Below are 18921 nucleotides of genomic sequence, written 5' to 3'. Positions count from 1 at the left end.
CACGCACCACTCTCCAGGCTCAGGTTTCCATTCTCCCCGCTGCAAGGGGGCGAGTCACTCCTGATTCCATTATCTAAAGCCCTGGAAGACCGTTGACTCCTAGGTGATTGAGGACTGCGCCAGAAGCTGCCTCCCCTCAGCTTGGCTAATGGAGTGAACTGTGAAAGTGACTTCCTAATCAGATCAGCTCTCATTTCTAGACTCTCAGGTGGCCCATCCCGGCAGAAGAGAGTGAAAACCAATGCTTGTCCAACCGGGAACAGAACAGGATGTACCTGGAGACTTGCTTCCCGGCTGGCCAGCAGAGCCCTGCCCAGTCACAACAGCATGGTAAACACCACCAAAAACAATGGGGACAATACAACAGGGCTAGAGAGGAGGCATAAGGACATGGTTTCCAAAGTCAGTTCCCTTTATTAAATGTTGAATTTTCACAGACCAGAAATACAAAATAAAAGTAGAAATAGACCCCAGTTAGGAGCTACAGGCCTGATCGCACATGACCCCTGCTGCAGCAACTTGAACAGGAGAAGCAGCGGCTACATCCCTAAGGTCGGGAGAGCAGGCCAAGTGTTTCACCCTGCACTGCCCTGCCCCCCACCCAATCTCTCCCCAAATTATAAAGAGCCATCCTCGGAAAGCAGTAGAGGGAAAACGCCTCCCCTGCTGCCCCAGCTGAAGCGCACATCCCACCAGAAGAGCTTGTCCAGATGGCACAAAATCCAAGGACTACATTTCATAGGAGAAACTGGTACCAAAACACGGGTGGAGAGACTGCAGGTGTGACAGGGCAACCTCCAGAAGAGAGAATTTCCCCCTGCTCTACTCATCAGATCCTGATGCTGAGTCTTCTGAGCTGGGGGGAGTACTGGCCAGCTCCTCCTCTTCAGAGTCCTGAAAATCAAAGGTCTCTTAAGGAGAAAGGTTGAGTCCTGGTTGCCCTCCCAGGGAGCCACTTTTCAGTGATGGAAGGACCCCTAATTCCCTACTCCCTCTCCCTGAGCTGCAGCACTGGCCTTCAGATCTCCAATCTGCACTCCCTTCCCCCCCCCCATTACTCTCACAGACCTACCACAGCCAACCACCCCTCAGGGGCCCCTCATCCCAAACTCCTGCCTCACCTCGCTCCGCCTTCTCTTCTTTTTGCTCTTGTTCTCTCCAGAAGAGCTCTCATCACTGGACACAAACTCTTTGCTCTTAAAGCTCTCACTCAGCTGCCTTGACGACGACTTGGATGATGAACCCCTCGAGGGCGTTGATTTCTTTTCCACCTTCACCTTTACTTTCTTCTTCTTCTTTGACTTGTCCCTATAACAGCAAGAGGGAGAAGGGTCTGGGCCTTCAGGCTCACCCACCAAAGCCAATCCACCCTAACTTTTAACAGAACTTTTCTCACTCACGGCCGCACTGCTATCTCACTATGAACACGAACAGCCAGCCAGGTCAGCCCCAAGAGCCCCAAGGGAGGGCATCCTAAGCAAATAACCAGAAAAATCACAGGCCGGAGCCTGAAGCAGTTGCACTCACAGACTTATCCGGTATCTCTTGCTTTGTCTTTAAAAGTTCATGTGAATGATGTTCCATCGTAATTTTTTGTTAATTCCCCCACAACTTTGAATAAAACTGACCCTCATGAAAAGGGCCCCCTTTATCCTGTGACTTCAGCAATTCCCTAGCAAACTGCCCATACTTGGGTAATTGCCTACCCAGACTTGAGGAGCACTGCCCTATTGCGGTCAGAGCATACATATTATCTTCAGCACCCTGATTCTCAACCTAGACCTGCAAAAATAGATGTCGAAAAAGCAATCACTGGGCCATTTTGTTCCCAACACTCACCTCTTAGAAGACTCACCCCGGCCCCCTTCATATTCTTTCATGGCTTTTTCATATTCCCTCCTGGCATCCTCAGCCTTGCGATCCCACTCCTGTCTCTCACGCAAACACACACACACACACACACACACACACACACACACATACACACACACGAAAAAAAAAAAAAAGAGATAAGAATGAGGCCTCTTCCCTGACACAGGCAAAATCTATACAGAAAAGTTTCACCAAAGGCCCATCCCTGCCCCCTCTATCTCTGCTACCGCTCACCTCTTTCTTCTCTTTGGACATTCCCTTCCAGATCTCGCCTGCCTTCTTGGAAAGATCTGTGATACTGATGCCGGGATGGTCTGACTTGATCTTCTCTCGGCTGGCGTTCAGCCACAGCATGTAGGCAGACATTGGCCTCTTGGGGGCATTGGGGTCTTTGCCCTTCTTCACCTGCATAAGAACCCAAATGCCTTCAACCATCTATTTCTCACAGACACCCCCATGTTCTCCGAAAGAAATTACTGACAACACCTACTTGGAGGAAAAACAGGGAGAAGGACTAAATAGGCATAGAGCTAAACTAAGGGCTCCCAATGACAGGAACCCTGTTTTCCTACCCCCAGTACCCAGTGCCTAGCTCACCAGGGGCCCCTTGCCTGGGGCTGCTGGGACAGAAGAAGCCAGTCTCCTAATTCAGATCTCCCAGAAGCTAATTATCTCAAAGGCCAGAGAGGAAACTTTCCAAGAAGATACTCCTCAAGGCCATATTCATTGGCCACAAAAAGCAGCCCCGGGCCCACCTGACAGGCCCCACTGGTGGTGGACAGAAGGCAAAGGGAACGGCTTCCCCAACACCCTCCCAACCTGAGCGTGTACCTCCACAGGCTTCTTGCGGCTCTTGCGGTCCTTGGCCATCTTGGCCTTTTTAAGCTGCTTCCGTTTCTTCTCGTCCCGGTCACTGTCACCCTCATTACTGGAGGAGCTGGCAGAGGCGTTGCTGTCAAACCTGCCGGGGGGGGGGGGGGGGGGTTTGGACCCAGGAGTGAGGACAGCACCCCACAGCCTCAGGGCAAGAGGGAAATGAGTCTAAAGCTCCCTGCCCAGAAAAGGGGAGGCGGGACCACAGGACAGCCTCCACCATTGGTCTCCACCCTGCTTCCTCCTCTCCACTGAGGTGGCTTTGGGTCCCCTCCCCACACCGGCCCTGCCTCTTCACACCCAGCATGGCATCAGTCAACCAGTGAGACACAAAGTGACAAAGGCTTCAGCTGCTCTCTTTGGTCAAGGCCTAACCCACGACCTCCTCCACCCCCATACTCTTGGGGACAGACACTTGGGTCTCATCTTGCCCGGAACATGCCCCAGGGCCTCTTCACTACCTCCTTTGAGCTACTTGTCTTAATCCACCCTAGTGTCTTTTGTGATGAAGGGACAATCATTATAGAAAAGGGAAAATTTTTTGTAAGTAAATATAACAAAATAAAATCTAGGGCCGCCCAGTGGGCTCAGTCGGGGCTCAGTCGGGAGAGCATACGATTCTTGATTTCAGGGTTGTGAGTTCAAGCCCCACACTGGGTGTAAAGATTACTTTAAAAGAAAAAGAAAAGAAACAGGAAAACTAACTTCAGTCCAAGTCCATCCATACCCATATAATCAGGTTCTTTAAAATACACAGGGAGGAGCACCTGGGTGGCTCAGTTGGTTAAGCTGCCAACTTCAGCTTGGGTCATGATCTCACAGTTCATGAGTTCAAGCCCGGTGTTGGGCTCTGTGCTGACAGCTCAGAGCCTGGAGCCTGCTTCAGATTCTGTGTCTCCCTCTCTCTCTGCCCCTCCCCTGCTCATGCCCTCTCTCTCAAAAATAAATAAAACATTTTAAGAAATAAAATAAAATACACAGATTCAGCAACCGACCCCAACACTCCCAGCTAGTGAGTGGGCAAGCACTGGCTCTTAGTGCCATTTTCTCCCCACTGCTTTTTTGGCTTTCCGACGTGCCTTGCACTTGCAAAGCCCTGGACGATTTTGAAAGCATTTCCGGGTGTTACCTCATTGGAGGTCACGTTCCCACCCTGGGTCAGTAGCTAATGCTGGGACACGAGAAATGTCCAGATATCTTCTGGTCCCTCAAGCTTACAGGCCTCCACCTCACCCCCGTGAATGGAACCAAAACTCACTCCTCTGCTACGTCTTCCTCCTCTTCACCTGGGTTGAATGACTCATCTGAAGAAGAACACGGGATGCATCAGCATCACCCCATACGGAGACCCCAGCCCCTACCCAGACACCCAGCTCTGGCCCCAGGCAAGAGTCTGACCGCCCCCAGCCCCAGCACCGCCGAGGCTAGCCCACTGGTACCCCCAGCCCCAGCACCGCCAAGGCTAGCCCACCGGTTTCTTCTCCTGAGTCATCGCTGCTGTCATTGGCATTCTCTTCCCGGATCTTGCCCTCCTCCTTCATCCGCTCCAAGTAGGCATCATGCTGGTCCTCATCAGAGTCGGCATACTCGTCGTAGCTTGGGTTCATGCCCTAGCCAGAGAAGAGAGGCGAGTGAGGGCCGGCTCACCCTGGTGCAGAAGCCCTGTACACTCAAAAGCACACCCCCATGCCTGTGAGTAAGACCAGCTCCCAGAAGACCCTGGGGCCGGACTGTCCACACACAGCCAACATGCAGGGCCGATGCCCGAGGACTTCCTGCCAACTGGGTTAGTCCCAGCCCCTCCCACTCCCGGCCCCGCTGGGGGCTCCTGAGGGGCTGCAGAGGCTGCTCTAAGGTCATGCTGAGGAAACCTGCACCAGGAGGGGGGAAGGGTCACACGCACCTCTTTTTTCTATAAGGGTAAGAAGAAAAGAGAGAGTGAAGAAAAAGCCAGGAGAATCCATCCCTGCCCACCCCCGACAGGAGAAGAGGGTCATCCTTTCCACACACACAGATACCTCTTTTAATCCTCGGTTCTTGATGTTGAGTTTTTTTGCGTTGACAAAATCAAACAGTTTCCCATACTCCTCCCTGTGTGGGGAGAGACACCATGTTACTAGATGGAGGGGCTGACGCAGGGGTGCATCGTGTGCTGGTCCGACACCCGTCGGTCAGGGCAGACCGTGGGGCCTGGAGCTGGTCCGACACCCGTCAGCCAGGGCGGACTGTGGGGCCTGCAGCTGGCGAGCACGCTGCCCAACCTAACAGCCCACAGACCCCTGGGGGCAGCGGTGAGGGAGAGTCAGACACTAGTCTTCAAAGGAACCTGCAGTGTCAAGCATCTGGGAAAGAAAGGATGGGGAAGGGTGTGTACCTAGGCACCAGATATGCCCAGGGCAGGGGTAGAACATCAGGGAAAGGGACGTTCTCATCTTTGTACTAGTCTGAATTTCGTACTTCACAGGTTGTTATGAAGGCTCAGCCTGAAGATGTTTGTAAGACGCTCAGCCCACAGTGAGCACTCAATAAACATTAGCTACTCTCTTCCCGGGCACAAAGCTCATTCCGGGAAAGGGAGAGATAGCATTTCCATCCTAGGGGGAGTGGAGAAGAAGGGCTAGTACCAGACACCTAATATGGGAAACAATCTAAGTACAGAAAGTGATAGGCTTTCCTCCAAGAAGGACCAAATCCCAGGGACGCAAAAGAAAAATTCTGCTCAAGGCTCGAAAAGTTGGGGAAGAGTCACAGGCCCAGAATGCCTAGGAAGTGACTGGCGGAAGCCCTCACCTCTCAATGCTACTGAAGGTGTACTGGGTGCCCTGCTTGGTCTCAATTTCAAAGTCAAAGGAGCGAGTGGTGGTGGTGCCGCGGGCGAAGTTGACAAAGGAGATCTCATCGAAGCGGATGTGCACGGGGGGCTTGTGGACGTAGATGAAGCCCCGCTCCAGGGGGTACAGCAGTCCCGAGCTCGCCTTGTAGGAACAGGTGATGCACTGGGCCCCTGAGTGCCTGGCGGAGGATGTGGGGAGCCCAGTCAGTGCCTACCTCAGCAGCAGGTGGCACAGAGCCAAAGGCACCTCTCTCAGCAGTGGCATGAGTGTCCTCAGGCCCTCGCGTGAGGAAACCTCACTAGGCTGACCCCTAAGGAGACAGCTGACACCCATCATGGTCAGACCCAACCGGACCTCCGAGAGATTAGGTTCCCAGCACGGTGCCCCCTAGGCGGGCCAGAGCCCAGACCGGCACTCTCACCCTTGGAAGTTGCCTGGGACTGTAATCTTGCGGTTGACCAGGGCTTTCATGACCCGGCTGACCATCTCGTACAGGGATCCTGACATGTTCTTAGTGAGCCGCCCCTCAAAGCGCTTCTCCACCTCTTCCCTGCAAACAGAGGAATGCGAGGTCACAAGCACTGCTGCCTTCTAACAGCACGCCGGTCTCCTGCCAGGACAGCGGGGGACAAGAGTTCAGGGACACACTCACTCGTTCATGTTGAGAGTCAAGGAGATGTCCTCATCCTTGGAGAAGAGGAGGATCAGGAAGTGGTAACGGGTTTGGCCCTGCTTGATGGGGGGATCTAGGCTGATCTGGCAAGGAAGAGCCGACAAGGTTTAGCACCCCGAGAACTGCTGACGAACCGAACACCGGCAAGATCCATCTCCTAAAGACTCGGGCACAAACCAGGCTGATCCACCCCCACGGGCTTCTGCTTACCACAAAGAACATCTGGCGCTGGTCCTTGTGGGGCAGCAGAAAGAGACGCAGCACGGTGGTATAGGGGATCTTGTAGTCGAAGGTCTTGCCGTGCAGGTGCAGAAAGGTGGGGTAGATCCGAATGTCATAACGGCCTCGGGGAGTCAGACACTGCAGCTCCCGGAAGATGCAGATGGCGTCTCCAGTGGCCTGGATCACATCCGCCTTGGACAGCACGTTCTGGGCAAAGGCCTGCAGAAGTGCACGCTGGTAGTCAGGCAGCGGCGACCTGCTCCCAGGCAGGCCAGGGCCTGCTCAGCGCCATATGCTCCCACGGCAAAGAGGGGAGGCCTCACCTCAACAGGGTCCACGCCATCCTCCTGGGTGGGAGGCACATAGAAGCGCACCTCCATGAGAGAGACCTCTGCGTCGTCGTTCTGGTGGAATTCTAGTGTCACCTCATTCTTGCCTGTGGTACACTGGGACACGTTGCTCAGGGGGATCTCAAAGACCGGCTGGTCACCGATGTCAAAGGAAAGCAGCTGCCCTGAGGGGGAAGGGCTTATCGACCACAAGCTCCTTCCCTCAAGGTGTGCACAAACAGCCTTCCCACCAGACTGCTGACCTCCTGAGGGTAGGGCCTGGGGCTGTTCTGTTCACACTGTCCCCCCAAGACGAGGCACACTGCCTCATACCCCCTTCGTCCTTAATAAATATATGATGAACTATAGGGGCACCTGGGTGGCTCGGTCGGTTAAACGTCCAGCTCTTGAATTTGGCTCAGGTCATGATCTCACGGTTCGTGAGTTCGAGCCCTGAGTCGGGCTCTGTGCTGGCAGCACGGAGCCTGATGGGGATTCTTTCTCTCTCTGCCTCTGTCTCTGCCCCTCCCCTGCTCGCGCGCTCTTCGCCTCTCTCTCAAAATAAACAAACATTAAAAAAATTTTTGTTGAGTGTACGATTAATTATAAACTGACAAGAAACCAGAAATAGTAGCAGAAAGGAGCAAAACAAGGTAAAGGCTGACATCCTTCATCGGACCTTCTCCTCCAAACCTTAGTCTTCCCAGGACTCACCACCAAACTTCACCGTTCCCCAGTTCCAGCCCTTCACACAGAGGTCCTTCTCCATAAGCTCAAGACGATAGTGAGTTTTGAAGAAATCTGAGAGTTTCTCAAACTCCTGTGGGTAGAGGGGAGAGAGCAATCCCTGTAAACCCCGGTGGCCTTAACACAAACTTAAGCATGCTGGGATTATCTGTGAGAAACTGCTTCAGTATCCTTTCTATCAGAAACCCAGGCTGTTGAAAGAAGTTGTTGCTGAGGACCAGACCCTCAGACCAGGGGAGGAGGAAAGTATATGAATAACATTTCTGGTTATAGGCCTCACAGTGCTCTCTGACTCTATAGAAGCACTGCTTTAACGAGAGAGAAAAAACGGAGTAAGACCTTTGACTCGAGCAGTTCAAAACGGAAAAAGAAAACTCAAACTAAAGCACTAAGACTCTGAATCTGGATAAAGGCAATGAGCAGAAACCACCAAAAATCTATAACGATAGAAAAGCTTCTGGAGTCAAAGCACAAGACGCCCAAAGCTGAACACTGCTTAACGGCCTCAAAGGCCCTGCTCAAAGGAGCCCCAACTCTTTCTAGATCAAAAACAAACAAGATGGCATAGTAAAAAGGGTTTATGGCCACAGAACATCTCACCGATTCTCGGAAGCCGTCATACTTGTAGACATGGCCGTTCTTTGTAAGCAGTTTCAGTCCGTGGCCCAGGGCGACACGGCGCCAGATGCCTTCTGTCAACTCCCCAGCCTGGATGTTGTCCACTTTGCCCGTCTTACTATTCTTGAAGATGATACCCTGGCGGCTCAACCTCAGCCGACCATCATTCTGTTGGAAAAACAGGCCCAAATGGAAGGGTACAACGCACAGGTGTACCGGGCTCAGACAGTCCCACCCAACACCTATCCTGGGCTGGCCAGATACAGATGTGGGCCCAATAGCTGCAGGGGCGAGAGTCAGAAAGAAGAGACAAATAACCAGGAAATCTGGATGCTAACACCAAATGCCGGCATCCAAAACCCTTGCAAGTCCTCGGTTTCAGCGCTCGGGACTGAGCAGGACAAGCGGTCCCTCTCAAGCTCAGATCCTGGGATTCCTATACAGTCGGTCTTTGGATTACAATGGCTCCGCTTAACAATTTTTCAACTTGATGGCGGTGTGAAAATGATACACGTCCAACAGAAACCGTTATCTGAATTTTGAATTTGTGTCTTCTCCCAAGCGAGCAGCATGTGGTACACTCTCTCATGATGCGGGGCAGTGGCAGCGAGGCATGGCTTCCCAGTCAGCCCCCACGATCACCAGCGTCCACAACCAACACACGCGCTCTACCCATTGTTTCACTTTCACGACAGTATGCAATAAACCACGTGGGGTGTTCAAACTTTATTATAAGGTAGGCTCTGTGTCTGAGGATTCTGCACAGCTGTACGCCCATGTAAACATTCTGAAACCCTGCGTAAGGTAGGTTAGACTAACTTAGGATGTTCATCAGGTTACACGTATTAAGTGTATTTTTGACTTAAAGGGGATCTTCACTTTACAGTGGGTTTGGAGGGACATAAGGTAAGTCGAGGAAGATCTATACACACTGCTTTCAGTTGGCAAAACACCGACTACGTTATATTCGGACTCCTTTTCCAAAGTAGCAACGTCAGCAAAGCAAGCTCTTGCAAATGGACAAAAAGTCTACTGCCTTCCCTGTGTTGGCCTGTACTAAAAACCCAAGCTCTTCTTACCATGGAGCCTTTCACCTCCTGATAGATGTCGTTGAACTCCAGTGTTTCCGCCATACTGATGTGCCCCTGGTGGCCTCCACTGGGAGCTGGGCCCCAACTCCCGACTGAGTGTGCAGATTCTCAGCAGGCTGGGAATCTGAATTCAAGAGGGAGACGGAGAAACATCAAAGACGACACCTCACTCGACCCATGGACGGAGCCAGGTGGCAACCCCTGGCTGAGCCTGGGATGTCTCAGGATCTCCTCTGCCTGGGAACCTACAGGCAGGCCCTGCAGACTTCTCAAGGAGTCAGGCCCCGCAGGGGCTGGAGAACCCGGCCTGGAGGAGCGCTCACACCCGGGCCACAACCCGCTCCGGGCGCTCCGCCGGGAGCCATGGCAACGAGTAGCAGAACCCGGATCCTGCCCGGAGCTTGCACTTGGCCCGCGCCCGGACCCAGCTCCGAGCGCAAGGTTTCTCTCCCAGCGCTCCCACCGCGCCACGGCCCGGGACCCACGGTTCCCCCTCCCCCTAAAATGGATTCGCCCGCTGCCCGTGGATTCGAACGCGGAACGGTCCATCTTGAGCGTCCCGCGGGGGAGCGGGGCCCGCGCCCTCCGGGGACACGGGGCCGGAGACCACCCACCTTCTCAAGATGCAGCCTCGCTACGGCCCAGGTGCGGGCGGTGGGCGCGCTGGGGGACGCGGGAGGGGGGACGGGGACAAGGGGGACTTGGGGGGGACGCTGGGGAAGCTTTTCCCGCGTGCGCGGCCCCGCGTCCCGCCACCGGAAGCCGTGCACTGACCATAGAGAGGACGAGCTGGCTAGAGAGACGTGAGTCCGGCCCGCCTACGAGGGTGTCGTATAGAGCGTCGGCCGCCCTGGAGGACCTGAGAGAAGGGGATCCGCGAGGAAGCAGCGCGGCGCGAACCTGACAAAAAGATGGGAGCGCTCGGGGCTCTTTCTTTAAAAATTACATCTCTCCAGTGGAGGACTAAGTTCTAGAGGGAAATTGCGTAGTTTTATCTTGTTAGACTTGCCACAGATTGCGTATGCCTGTCTGTCCCTCTGTCTTGCACAGGAGCAGTTTCTGTGGAGTAGAAAGGAGTCTCTGGGTACAAGAAGAAAAATATTTCGAGTTGCGGAGAGAGGTGACCCGCCCGGCTCCTGGTTGGCTCCTGGGTGTCGGTGTCACGGTGACTTGTACCGCTCTCCCCTGACGTCGGGGACTGGATGCTCTGAAAGGAGTTCACGGCGCCCAAAAATTTCACACCCCAGACTGCAGTATAGGGGTCGCCTGGAAGAGACTGGCACGTGGCAGTATCAAGTTCAAGTGCTCAGTGTTAGATTACCCTGAGAGGCGGCGCTGATTCGAAACCCCAGCAGCGTGGGATCTCGGAAGCCGCGTCCCCCCCCCCCTCCCCCAACCAATATAGTCGTAGGGCACATCTGGTAAAATCAGAGGAGGCCTGGCCTCCTGGCAGAGATGTTTGAGTTTGACCACTATGACTTGCCTTTGCAGATGGGAAAACTGAGGCCCAAAGAGGATTTGCCCAGGGTCCCAAATCTCCTTACCCCCGTCCACTTCCCTTCTCTCTTAATCACGGTGACTCTACATCCGGAATGATTGGTAATATGTGTCCTGCACGAAGACGTTAGGACACAATATTTAAATTCAAGACTTCCCCGCTAATCTGACTCAGTTATGCCAGCTTGCTAACTCAATCCTGAGATAAAAGACAGAATGCACTGTTGCTCCCTGAATTCATGACTTTAACCTCTGAGTAAAGGCCATTCCAGCACTATCTAGCGACGTACATTCAGTAAATATATATTGAGCTCCAACTCAGTTCTAGGATTTGAGGAGACTAGGAAGCAAGATAGAAACAGCCCCAGCCTTCCAGGAGCATAATATGAAACAAAAGGTTCAGACAAGTAAACTCACAGTAAAACAATGCAAAACAAAACACCCCAAGGTGATAAGGTCAGGCTGCAGATAGACTGTGGGCCACTGCCAGCTTGAGTTAGGAACGTGAACCATGTAACTCTTTACTCACTCCTCCCAGAAGGTCAAGAGGAATATTCAAGAGACCCTTCCCCACTGACCCATGCTATTGGAGGCAACTCAAGAAAGGAGTAGATGGCTGCAAAACCGAGCGACCTTAGGAGGACACTCACAAATGAAGGGGGCACTCAGCCCAGGAAAGGCTGCTGGATGCCTGGGGGATGGGACGTTTCAAGGGGCTTTAAGAAGAGCATGAAGCAGCTGGTGAGCTGGAATAAAGATGCGGCATAAGAGAACGGAACAGAAAGGGTAGACGGTGCAGATAAAACACGAGTCCCAGAGGGCCCTAGCCAGCTGCATCCCAGGCAATCAGGAGCCTGGGACTGGAGACCCCACCCCTGCCGTGACATCACAGGGGAGTGGGGTGGAGACGAACTAAAAGGGGGTCCCCCCTCCCTGGCCTTGGACTCTTGGCAGCCCAGAGTATCAAGAGCAGAGAGAGCCTGGGCACTGAGCTAGGGTTGCCTGACTTAAAGGAACAGGCTCCCCACCCGTTCCTCAAGCCCCTCCAAGCTGTCCCCTCCAGGCTTTGATCTCTGTCTCCCTGTCCTGAGGACCTCTCCCTCCTGAGGCCACCATTGGGTCCCTTCTCAGTGGCCCCTGAGTGCTCTCTCAGCATGAACTGCGTGTCAGATTTCTTCACCTACGAGACCACCAAGTCAGTGGTTGTGAAAAGCTGGACCATTGGGGTCATCAACCGAGCAGTCCAGCTTTTGATCATCTCCTACTTCGTGGGGTGAGTCCTGTGGGCCTCCGGGTCCTGGCAGGGGAGGGCTGCCTGGTGTCCCCTCGGTGTTGTTGCTGTCCAGCGGCCTGGGCTTCTCTGTTGGAGGAAGCAGTCTCTTCTAAGGAGCCGTGTCCCACAGACTGGACTCGGCTACTCCCATCAGGGATCTGGTCCCCAGATGAGTTCTTTTCCCCAGTAAATCCTCGGGAATCAGAGGGTGGTTTCTAGGCACACACCCCAAGGAGTGAGTTCTTGCCCTCGTACCACGCCCTCCACCTGGAGAAGTCCCAGGTGACCATCTCGCTTCTCCCTTCTATCCCGCCCCCACCAGAGAAGAGACCCCCCCCACACACATCTTCCCGTTCTCCTCAACCAGTGCTTTGGGGGTCCTAAAAAGACGAGGGAGCACAGGAAAGGGGAAGGGAAGGCACTGAAATAGGGGAGACAGTGCTGGTTTGATCCGGTTGATGGTGGGGTGGGAAGGAGGGAACTGAACCACTTTGGAATGAGGGATTCCCTTCCTGGCTTTGGGGAGATGGTGAAAAAATGGGGCAAGGGGAGAAGCCCTTCCTCCTAGAGGGTAGGACAAAGCAGGGGGTCTGCTCTTTGGCGAGGAGGAGAGACACAGGCACAAATAACACTCAAGGGAAGAGTTGCTCAGGGGAAAGGTGGCCATTTGAACATGATACAGGGGCCCTCCTCATGAATCCAGAAACACTCCCCTTTGTCAGAAAGCGAATGTTCTCTACTGCTACCTGACTTTGTACCATATAACCCGTCCTGGGGGCTGCTTAAGAGCCAGTGGTCAGAAGACCCCCTCCCAGTGCCCACCTTTAAAGGCATGCACTCCCCCCCCCCCACACACACACACGCACACACATATATACACAAAGGGCCATGAAACAGACAATGGCTGGGGAGAAAACACAGGTTCTGTCTTTCTTGTGGTCATTTGCGCGCACCGATGGGGCACCAGAAATGACAGGCAGAAACCTCTCAAGTTTTCTTTCCTGGTGTGCCGGTCTCTAGTCTCATGGTGTTCCTTGAGACAATGCTGTTCCTTGAGACAATGACTCTGCGTGTGAGAGACAGCTAGCTAGTGACACCTGTCATGAGTGAATTCAAGCAAGTGAAAGGGGACGTCCGGTGCATGTGTGAGCTGGAGCTGTGCATGCGTGGGCCTCCTTGCCTGAAAGGTCAGAGCAGGGTGTGAGCGTGTGCTCGGAAAAGCAGGCAGACGTGGCTTAAGGGATTTTTTTTTTGCTTTGCGTGCTTTGTGGGAGCCAGTAGGCTTCACTTATGTGCCTGTTTGGACCAGGCTATGCATCCAGTGCTCCTCTCCGGGATATGAGAGAAAGGGTAGGATAAGCAGTGTTGAAGTTTACTTGCAACTGGGAGGTTTTGTGAGATACAATGTTTGCCAATGTTCCATGTCGGCATCTCCAGAGTCTGGCTGGAAGTTGGTTCTTAACTGTTCCATGTTCACATGTATATACGATGCTGTGACTGTTTATAGCCGAGACGAGACGGTATGGTGGTCCAGGTGGATCCCAAAGCTGCCTCAGCACATTCCTGGCTCTGTTGGCTCTGGCAGAAGGTTGATGGAGGGTAGACAGCGCCTCCTGGGCCAGTCTGCTCTGCTCTCCCCCTGCCCCTGTCTCTTCCTCATTGTGATACGATCTAATGCTCTGATCCTCAGTGCTGGAGCTCAGCCTGCAGGAACAAGCAGGAGAGGCTCTTCCGCGTCTTGATATCCAGCCCCATCCATCTCCCAGCCTGACAGCTCCCCATGGAGCAGCTCTTTCCAGTTACATCCGTGCAGTCTGCAGCCCAGCCCCCTGGCCTGAGCCCCATCTCTGTGCATGTGAGCCCATGCACCATTAGGACTTCATGATCCATTGTCATTAATTTAGCAGAAATTTACTGAGCATTTCTTCATGCCAGGCATTGTGCACCAAGGACAGAAAGGTGGGCAAAAGCAGACAGGGCCCTCACCCTCATGGAGCTTACAGTGCAAGAGATGGGCATTAATCAAACTATCTCCAAGAACAAATGTAAAATTTCAACCAAGGCCCATGATTTGAAGAAGACGCACACGGTGCTAAGAGAGCTGCCAGCATGGAGGTATTTGACCTGGTTGGGGAGCTAAGACAAGGTTTTCTGGAGGTGTGGTGCCCAAGGCAAGATCTGAAGGACAAGTAAGAACAACCCAGGGTGGGGGAAAGGGAAGGAAGAGGATTCAAGGCAGAGAAACCCAGCTCTGCAAAGGGAAAGGGCCTGGCAAATGCGGAGAAGAAAAGAAGGTCTCTATGGCTGGAGCAGAAGGAGCAAAGGTGAGTGTGGCGTGAGATAGGGGTGGGATCACAGACCCAGCCAGACCTCAGACACCCTCAGAGCTTTCATTCGTACAGAAGGACAATGGATGGGAAGTGTGTGTGTGTGTGTGTGTGTGTGTGTGTGTGTGTGTGTGTGTGTGAGAGAGAGAGAGAGAGACAGAGAGAGAGACAGAGACAGAGAGACAGAGACGGAGGGAGGGAGGGAGGGAGGGAAGGAGAGGGGGAGAGAGAGAGGAGACGGACAAATGAGATCTGAATTGGGAAGATCATTCTGGCTCATATGCCAAGGGATTGGAGTGGGTAGGAATGGACACAGGATAATCCGTTAAGGGTGGTGCAGTCATAGGGAGAGAGAGGAGGATGGCTTGGACACAGTAGAATTTGGAAGGATTTTTAATGCTGTGATAGGAACATGTAACTAACACTTGAATCTCTGCCATATCATCCCTGCGAGGTAGACCAGATGCACAACCTTACTAGGACACGTGTAACATGAGCCAGCCATTCCTCTTATGCATTTGCAGTAACACACCAGCTCATCGTCTGCACGTATGCTCTCACCCCTGCTCCAACCTCAGCTGCTTGTCTGGGGTTCACACCACTTCATCCCTGGTTTCCTTTACCCAGCCAGGTGCACAGAGAGGCCAAGACTTTCCTGGTGTTTCTCATGTGGCCTTCCTGGGCCCCGGTGGCAATCCCCTGTCTCCTCTGTGGGGTGGGACTTCCTAAGAGCCAGTCTCTCTTTGGGATCCTCTGGGGAGCTGAGGAGGAAATAGGAGATCCCTGGGGACTGAGTGGTTCCATGGCTGGTTTGCAGGACCTCCTTGAAGGAAGTGCCTTCCTGCAAACTGACAGAGGGGCACCCCCCGCCCTTTGGTGCTTCATCATCAGAAGGACCTGCGGTGGCTGATGGTGTCTCGGACCCCTCACAGCCCTGCTCTCCCCATCCCTCTCTCCCCCTGCGCGGCCCAATCCGTAGACTCACTATTTGCACAGCTGCCCCATTTGGTTCATAATATCCAGCCTCATTTTGAATCTTATAAAGAAGCTCAATACATACAGCAGTTAAAAGGGAAGCTGCTCTCATTTAGAGAGAAGGGCCTGAAATTCCACCTTCTTGGCCCACCACCCCATCCTCCCCCCTGGAGGCACCCTAGGCACCCCGTGAGACACTAGGTGGCAAGTATGGTGGGAAGACCTTCTGGAACCTCCCACGTTACAGGTGCAGAGAGAGGAGTGGTTTTCACTCTGGTCTCCTTCTCCCCTCTCCACACCCCATGAAGGGGAGGCCATGGAAGGAAGAGCCTCTGGTTAGAAGCCTCGCTCTGACACAACTATGAGTGGGGCTTGGACGGGTCACCTTATGTCTCTAAGTCTCAGGCCTCATATCTGGAAAATGGGTTTAGGAATGTCCGCCCCAGGGAGGTATGGCGAGGCGAGCTGCTATGTCAAGTGCTTTGCCTGAAATGGGAGAGTCAGTGATAGATGGCAGCTATGATCATTTCATGGACTCCCCAGCACACCTTCCCCTTCCCCCCGGCTCACACATTCCTTAGAGACCCCTCTCCTCCAGACACACATACCCTCCACGCCCACTCCCCAGCCTCCTCCCTGACTCCTTGGGGGTGGACAGAAGGGGCTGGGATGCTGCTCTGGCCTCCATCCCACACATCCCACCTGCCAAGGAGCTGACACCCGCTTTCCGCTCTATAAATAATAAACCAGGAACACAAGAAAAAAATAAGTCAGAGTAGCAGAGTAAATGCCAAGAATCGAAGGCCCAGTCCTGCCCTATCTCCTCAGCCCTGGCCTCTGGAGACAGACTCAGTCCCTCTGTTCTGGAAATGAAGCATCCCCTTATTTTGAGCTGCCCTGATGATGTCCTTGGGCCCCAAGGGGACACTGAAATTCTCCCACTTATTATTTAACTCAGAGAGAGAATTCTGATGTGGAGTCTCCTACCCACTGGGCACAAGAAGGAGCTTTAGAGGAGAAGGAGGAGGAAAGAGATTGGTTAATTACTCTTCCAAGCCCTAGGGGCCCTTCCTCCTGCGACTTTGCCAAGCCTAGAGTTGTTGCCCCGGTGACCGGGAGCCAGCAGCCCCAAGACCAGCCGTGCAGGGTGTGAGGTGTGGGGGGGTTCCGAGCAGTCTGTTCAGGTTGGAGCCCACCTCTCAGCTTGGCAAGTCAGTACACCTCTGTGCCTCTGGTTCCTTAATGTGTGACCTAAGGGCCGCCTGGGTGGCTCAGTCGGTTGGGCTTCTGACTACGGCCCAGGTCGTGATCTGATGGTTCATGAGTTCGAGCCCCATAACGGGCTCTCTGCTGTCAGCGCGGAGCCCGCTTCTGATCCTCTGTCCCCTTCTCTCTCAGCCCCTCCCCGACTCGTTCTCTCCCCCGAAAATAAACAAGCATAAAAAAATAATAGTACTGACAAAAATGTCTCTCTGGGTTGTGGTAAGGACTCAGGGAACCCTTACCGCACGGAGCACTCAGCGGGCTGCGTTGGTTAGGTGATGATCTGAACCCCGCTTCTCATCAGCAGATGTTCCTGGGCTTTATGGACAGGGCAAGGGGTCTTAGGAAACCTTGTCATTAGATCACCACTCAGATGTGGCCATTCCGTGGCCAGGCACACTGAGGTTCCAGACGGCGTATTGTGACTGTGGCTTCTACTTGGGGCAGTGGTGAGCTCAGCTGGGAGCAAGGAGACCTGGGCCCTTGGCCTCACTCCTTCCACTGGGCAGGGCCCCAGCCGTGAGCTGATAATACTCATTTGGACGTCAGGTGGTGGATGAGATTTGTGTGTGAGATTTCCTTACGAGACCTTGATGAAACCCCTCCCCTTGCAAAAAAAAAAAAAGAAAAGAAAAAAGAAAAAGAAAGTAAAGCATACAACACCACGGATGTCCATACAGGCAGGGTGTTCGAGCCCTGTACAAGCATATGAACAACTCCTAAGGCTGCATTAATCAGGATGTTGCCTGCTATAAGGCGGCAACAATAAAACAGGTGACAGGTTGGGGGCCACCCGCCAGTGCTGGCTGTGACCCCACCCCCTCTGTCCCACTCAGGAGAGCATTTGGAATTCAGACCCATGAGGGAAGGCCCATTATGGGGTAACTCCCAGGCCCCTCACTGAAAACTGCACAAAGAGTCTCTTGCAAACGTCAGCCCGTGTTCACATAAACAGGACGGGTAGGTGTCCATCCTACAAGTGACTGCGACCCCCAGCATGACCCCGGAGCTCTTCCCCGCTATGGGGACTCCAGAGGTCATCCAGTCCAATACCCCCTCTCAACTGAAAACATCTCCTTGAGTCTTCCCAGGCACGTGGAGCTCACCACCTCCCATAGCAGCCCATTCTTAGACAACCTTCTGGGGTTGGAAAACTCCCGGGCCTGAAATCCTAACTCCCTGCTTATAAAGTCCTCAGGTCAGCTTCCCAGCCTGACCCTTCCCCAGCTTTGTGCTTTCCACAACACACAGCCTCCAGTTCCTTCCTTCTGTTCATCCTCATCTGATGGGCCACCCCAACCTTGTGCTGTCCTCGGTTAGCATGCAGAAAGTGACCCTAATCCAGCAATTCCCAAAGTGCATTCCTGGATTCCACAAGATGTCACCAGTGTTTCTCCAAAACTAGGAGTGTGAAGCATTTTCCAAATGCGTGTGATGACCCTTCCTCATCTGTATAATGGGGACAGTGACGGCATCTGCCTCCCCGTGTGCTGTCCGGAGCTAACAGGACTGGCTACAGACTGGGAGTGTGCTATTGAGGCCAAGAGTGGCTCGCGCCTTGAGGGCTCTCGCAGGAGTGCAGAGGGAAGAGTGGCCTGCAGGCCCTTCTTGCTGCTGGGGAAGGCTGCGAGGGTCCGGGAGTCCGGGGAGAGAGGCGGAGGTGGAAGAGTGGGAGCCCGCCCTGATCCTGGCCCAAGTTAATGGCTTGAAGCGGCAAGAAGAAGGCAGTACAGGTAAACTTCCACTGGGTGGCAGCACAGTCCAAGGAATGAGGTCAGCGGCCGCCCTGCTAACCCAACTCCTTCTACCTGCCGGGTAGTGAGCTGCTCCTCCCCTCCTCCTCTAGCCGCATCTGGCGCTTGCACAGGTGGAGACTCTACCAAGTGTCCAGCTCCCAGATGCCTTCACTGACTTGTTTACCGCACACCTACTATGTGCCGGCACTTAGGCTCACCCACGAGCAAAGCCTGGGGTGCTCAGGGTCAGAGGTGTAGGATGCTCAGGGCAGGGGATCCTGCCCCTCCTCTTTCCAGTCGCCTGCCAAAGAGGTGGCCTCTGAGTCAGCGGGAATGACGATGCGTTGGCAAAGGGACGATGTCGCCCTCAAGGGGGCGATGCTGCCCCCAAGGGGGTGAAAACCTATCCTTGAGATTTTTATGTATAAAATACAAATATACATACTGTACATAAGCTGATATCTGTAGTATTAAAATTTCACGATGGGGGTGCAGGGGAGGGGAAAAAGTCTAAAAGTGGTCCTGAAGCAGTAAACAGGAAAGATGGAAAAACTCTAAGCCAACACAGGGCGAGGTCTCTCCCCTCCAGCA

The 18921-nt window shown here is 53.6% G+C and overlaps 2 protein-coding genes across 4 annotated transcripts in view; one reads left to right on the top strand and one right to left on the bottom strand.

Moving 5' to 3' along the window:
- Nucleotides 1-391: 391 nt before the first annotated feature.
- Nucleotides 392-10034, bottom strand: SSRP1 (structure specific recognition protein 1). Of its 2 annotated transcripts, none has more exons than XM_015077439.3 (17): nt 9874-10034; nt 9248-9383; nt 8151-8336; nt 7518-7623; nt 6798-6988; nt 6463-6693; nt 6232-6335; nt 6001-6129; nt 5536-5757; nt 4764-4836; nt 4217-4355; nt 4004-4049; nt 2704-2833; nt 2107-2277; nt 1840-1928; nt 1122-1308; nt 392-894 (listed from the first exon to the last, which is right to left on the bottom strand). In XM_015077439.3, the coding sequence occupies exons 2-17, from the start codon at nt 9299-9301 to the stop codon at nt 823-825; spliced, it is 2130 nt and encodes a 709-aa protein (XP_014932925.1). In that variant the 5' UTR covers nt 9302-9383; nt 9874-10034; the 3' UTR covers nt 392-822. The 2 variants fall into 2 exon arrangements, with proteins under 2 accessions (XP_014932925.1, XP_053059130.1); XM_053203155.1 differs by lacking the exon at nt 9874-10034 and adding an exon at nt 9509-9737.
- The window catches only part of P2RX3 (purinergic receptor P2X 3), a 27769-nt gene continuing 18852 nt past the window's right edge, over nt 10005-18921 (top strand). For both annotated transcript variants that reach the window (XM_027045569.2, XM_027045571.2), the window contains exon 1: nt 10005-12029. In XM_027045569.2, coding sequence (XP_026901370.1) covers nt 11911-12029 — 119 coding nt within the window. In that variant the 5' untranslated portion in view covers nt 10005-11910. The remainder of the gene's footprint in view (nt 12030-18921) is intronic.

The sequence above is a fragment of the Acinonyx jubatus genome, chromosome D1 (assembly GCF_027475565.1).
Source record: "Acinonyx jubatus isolate Ajub_Pintada_27869175 chromosome D1, VMU_Ajub_asm_v1.0, whole genome shotgun sequence".
In the NCBI taxonomy this organism is placed as follows: Eukaryota; Metazoa; Chordata; class Mammalia; order Carnivora; family Felidae; genus Acinonyx; species Acinonyx jubatus.
Note: the sequence above shows the minus strand (reverse complement) of the source record. Positions and strands in the feature narration are given on the sequence as shown.

Excerpts from the sequence above, each read along its gene's own strand:
- SSRP1 (XM_015077439.3), bottom strand. The coding sequence starts at position 9,301 with ATGGCGGAAACACTGGAGTTCAACGACATCTATCAGGAGGTGAAAGGC. Across the intron at positions 5,758-6,000 it reads GTCCCAGGCAACTTCCAAGG|GCACTCAGGGGCCCAGTGCA; the intron begins GTGAGAGTGCCG and ends ATCCTCCGCCAG. Across the intron at positions 1,929-2,106 it reads TGTCCAAAGAGAAGAAAGAG|GAGTGGGATCGCAAGGCTGA; the intron begins GTGAGCGGTAGC and ends CGTGAGAGACAG.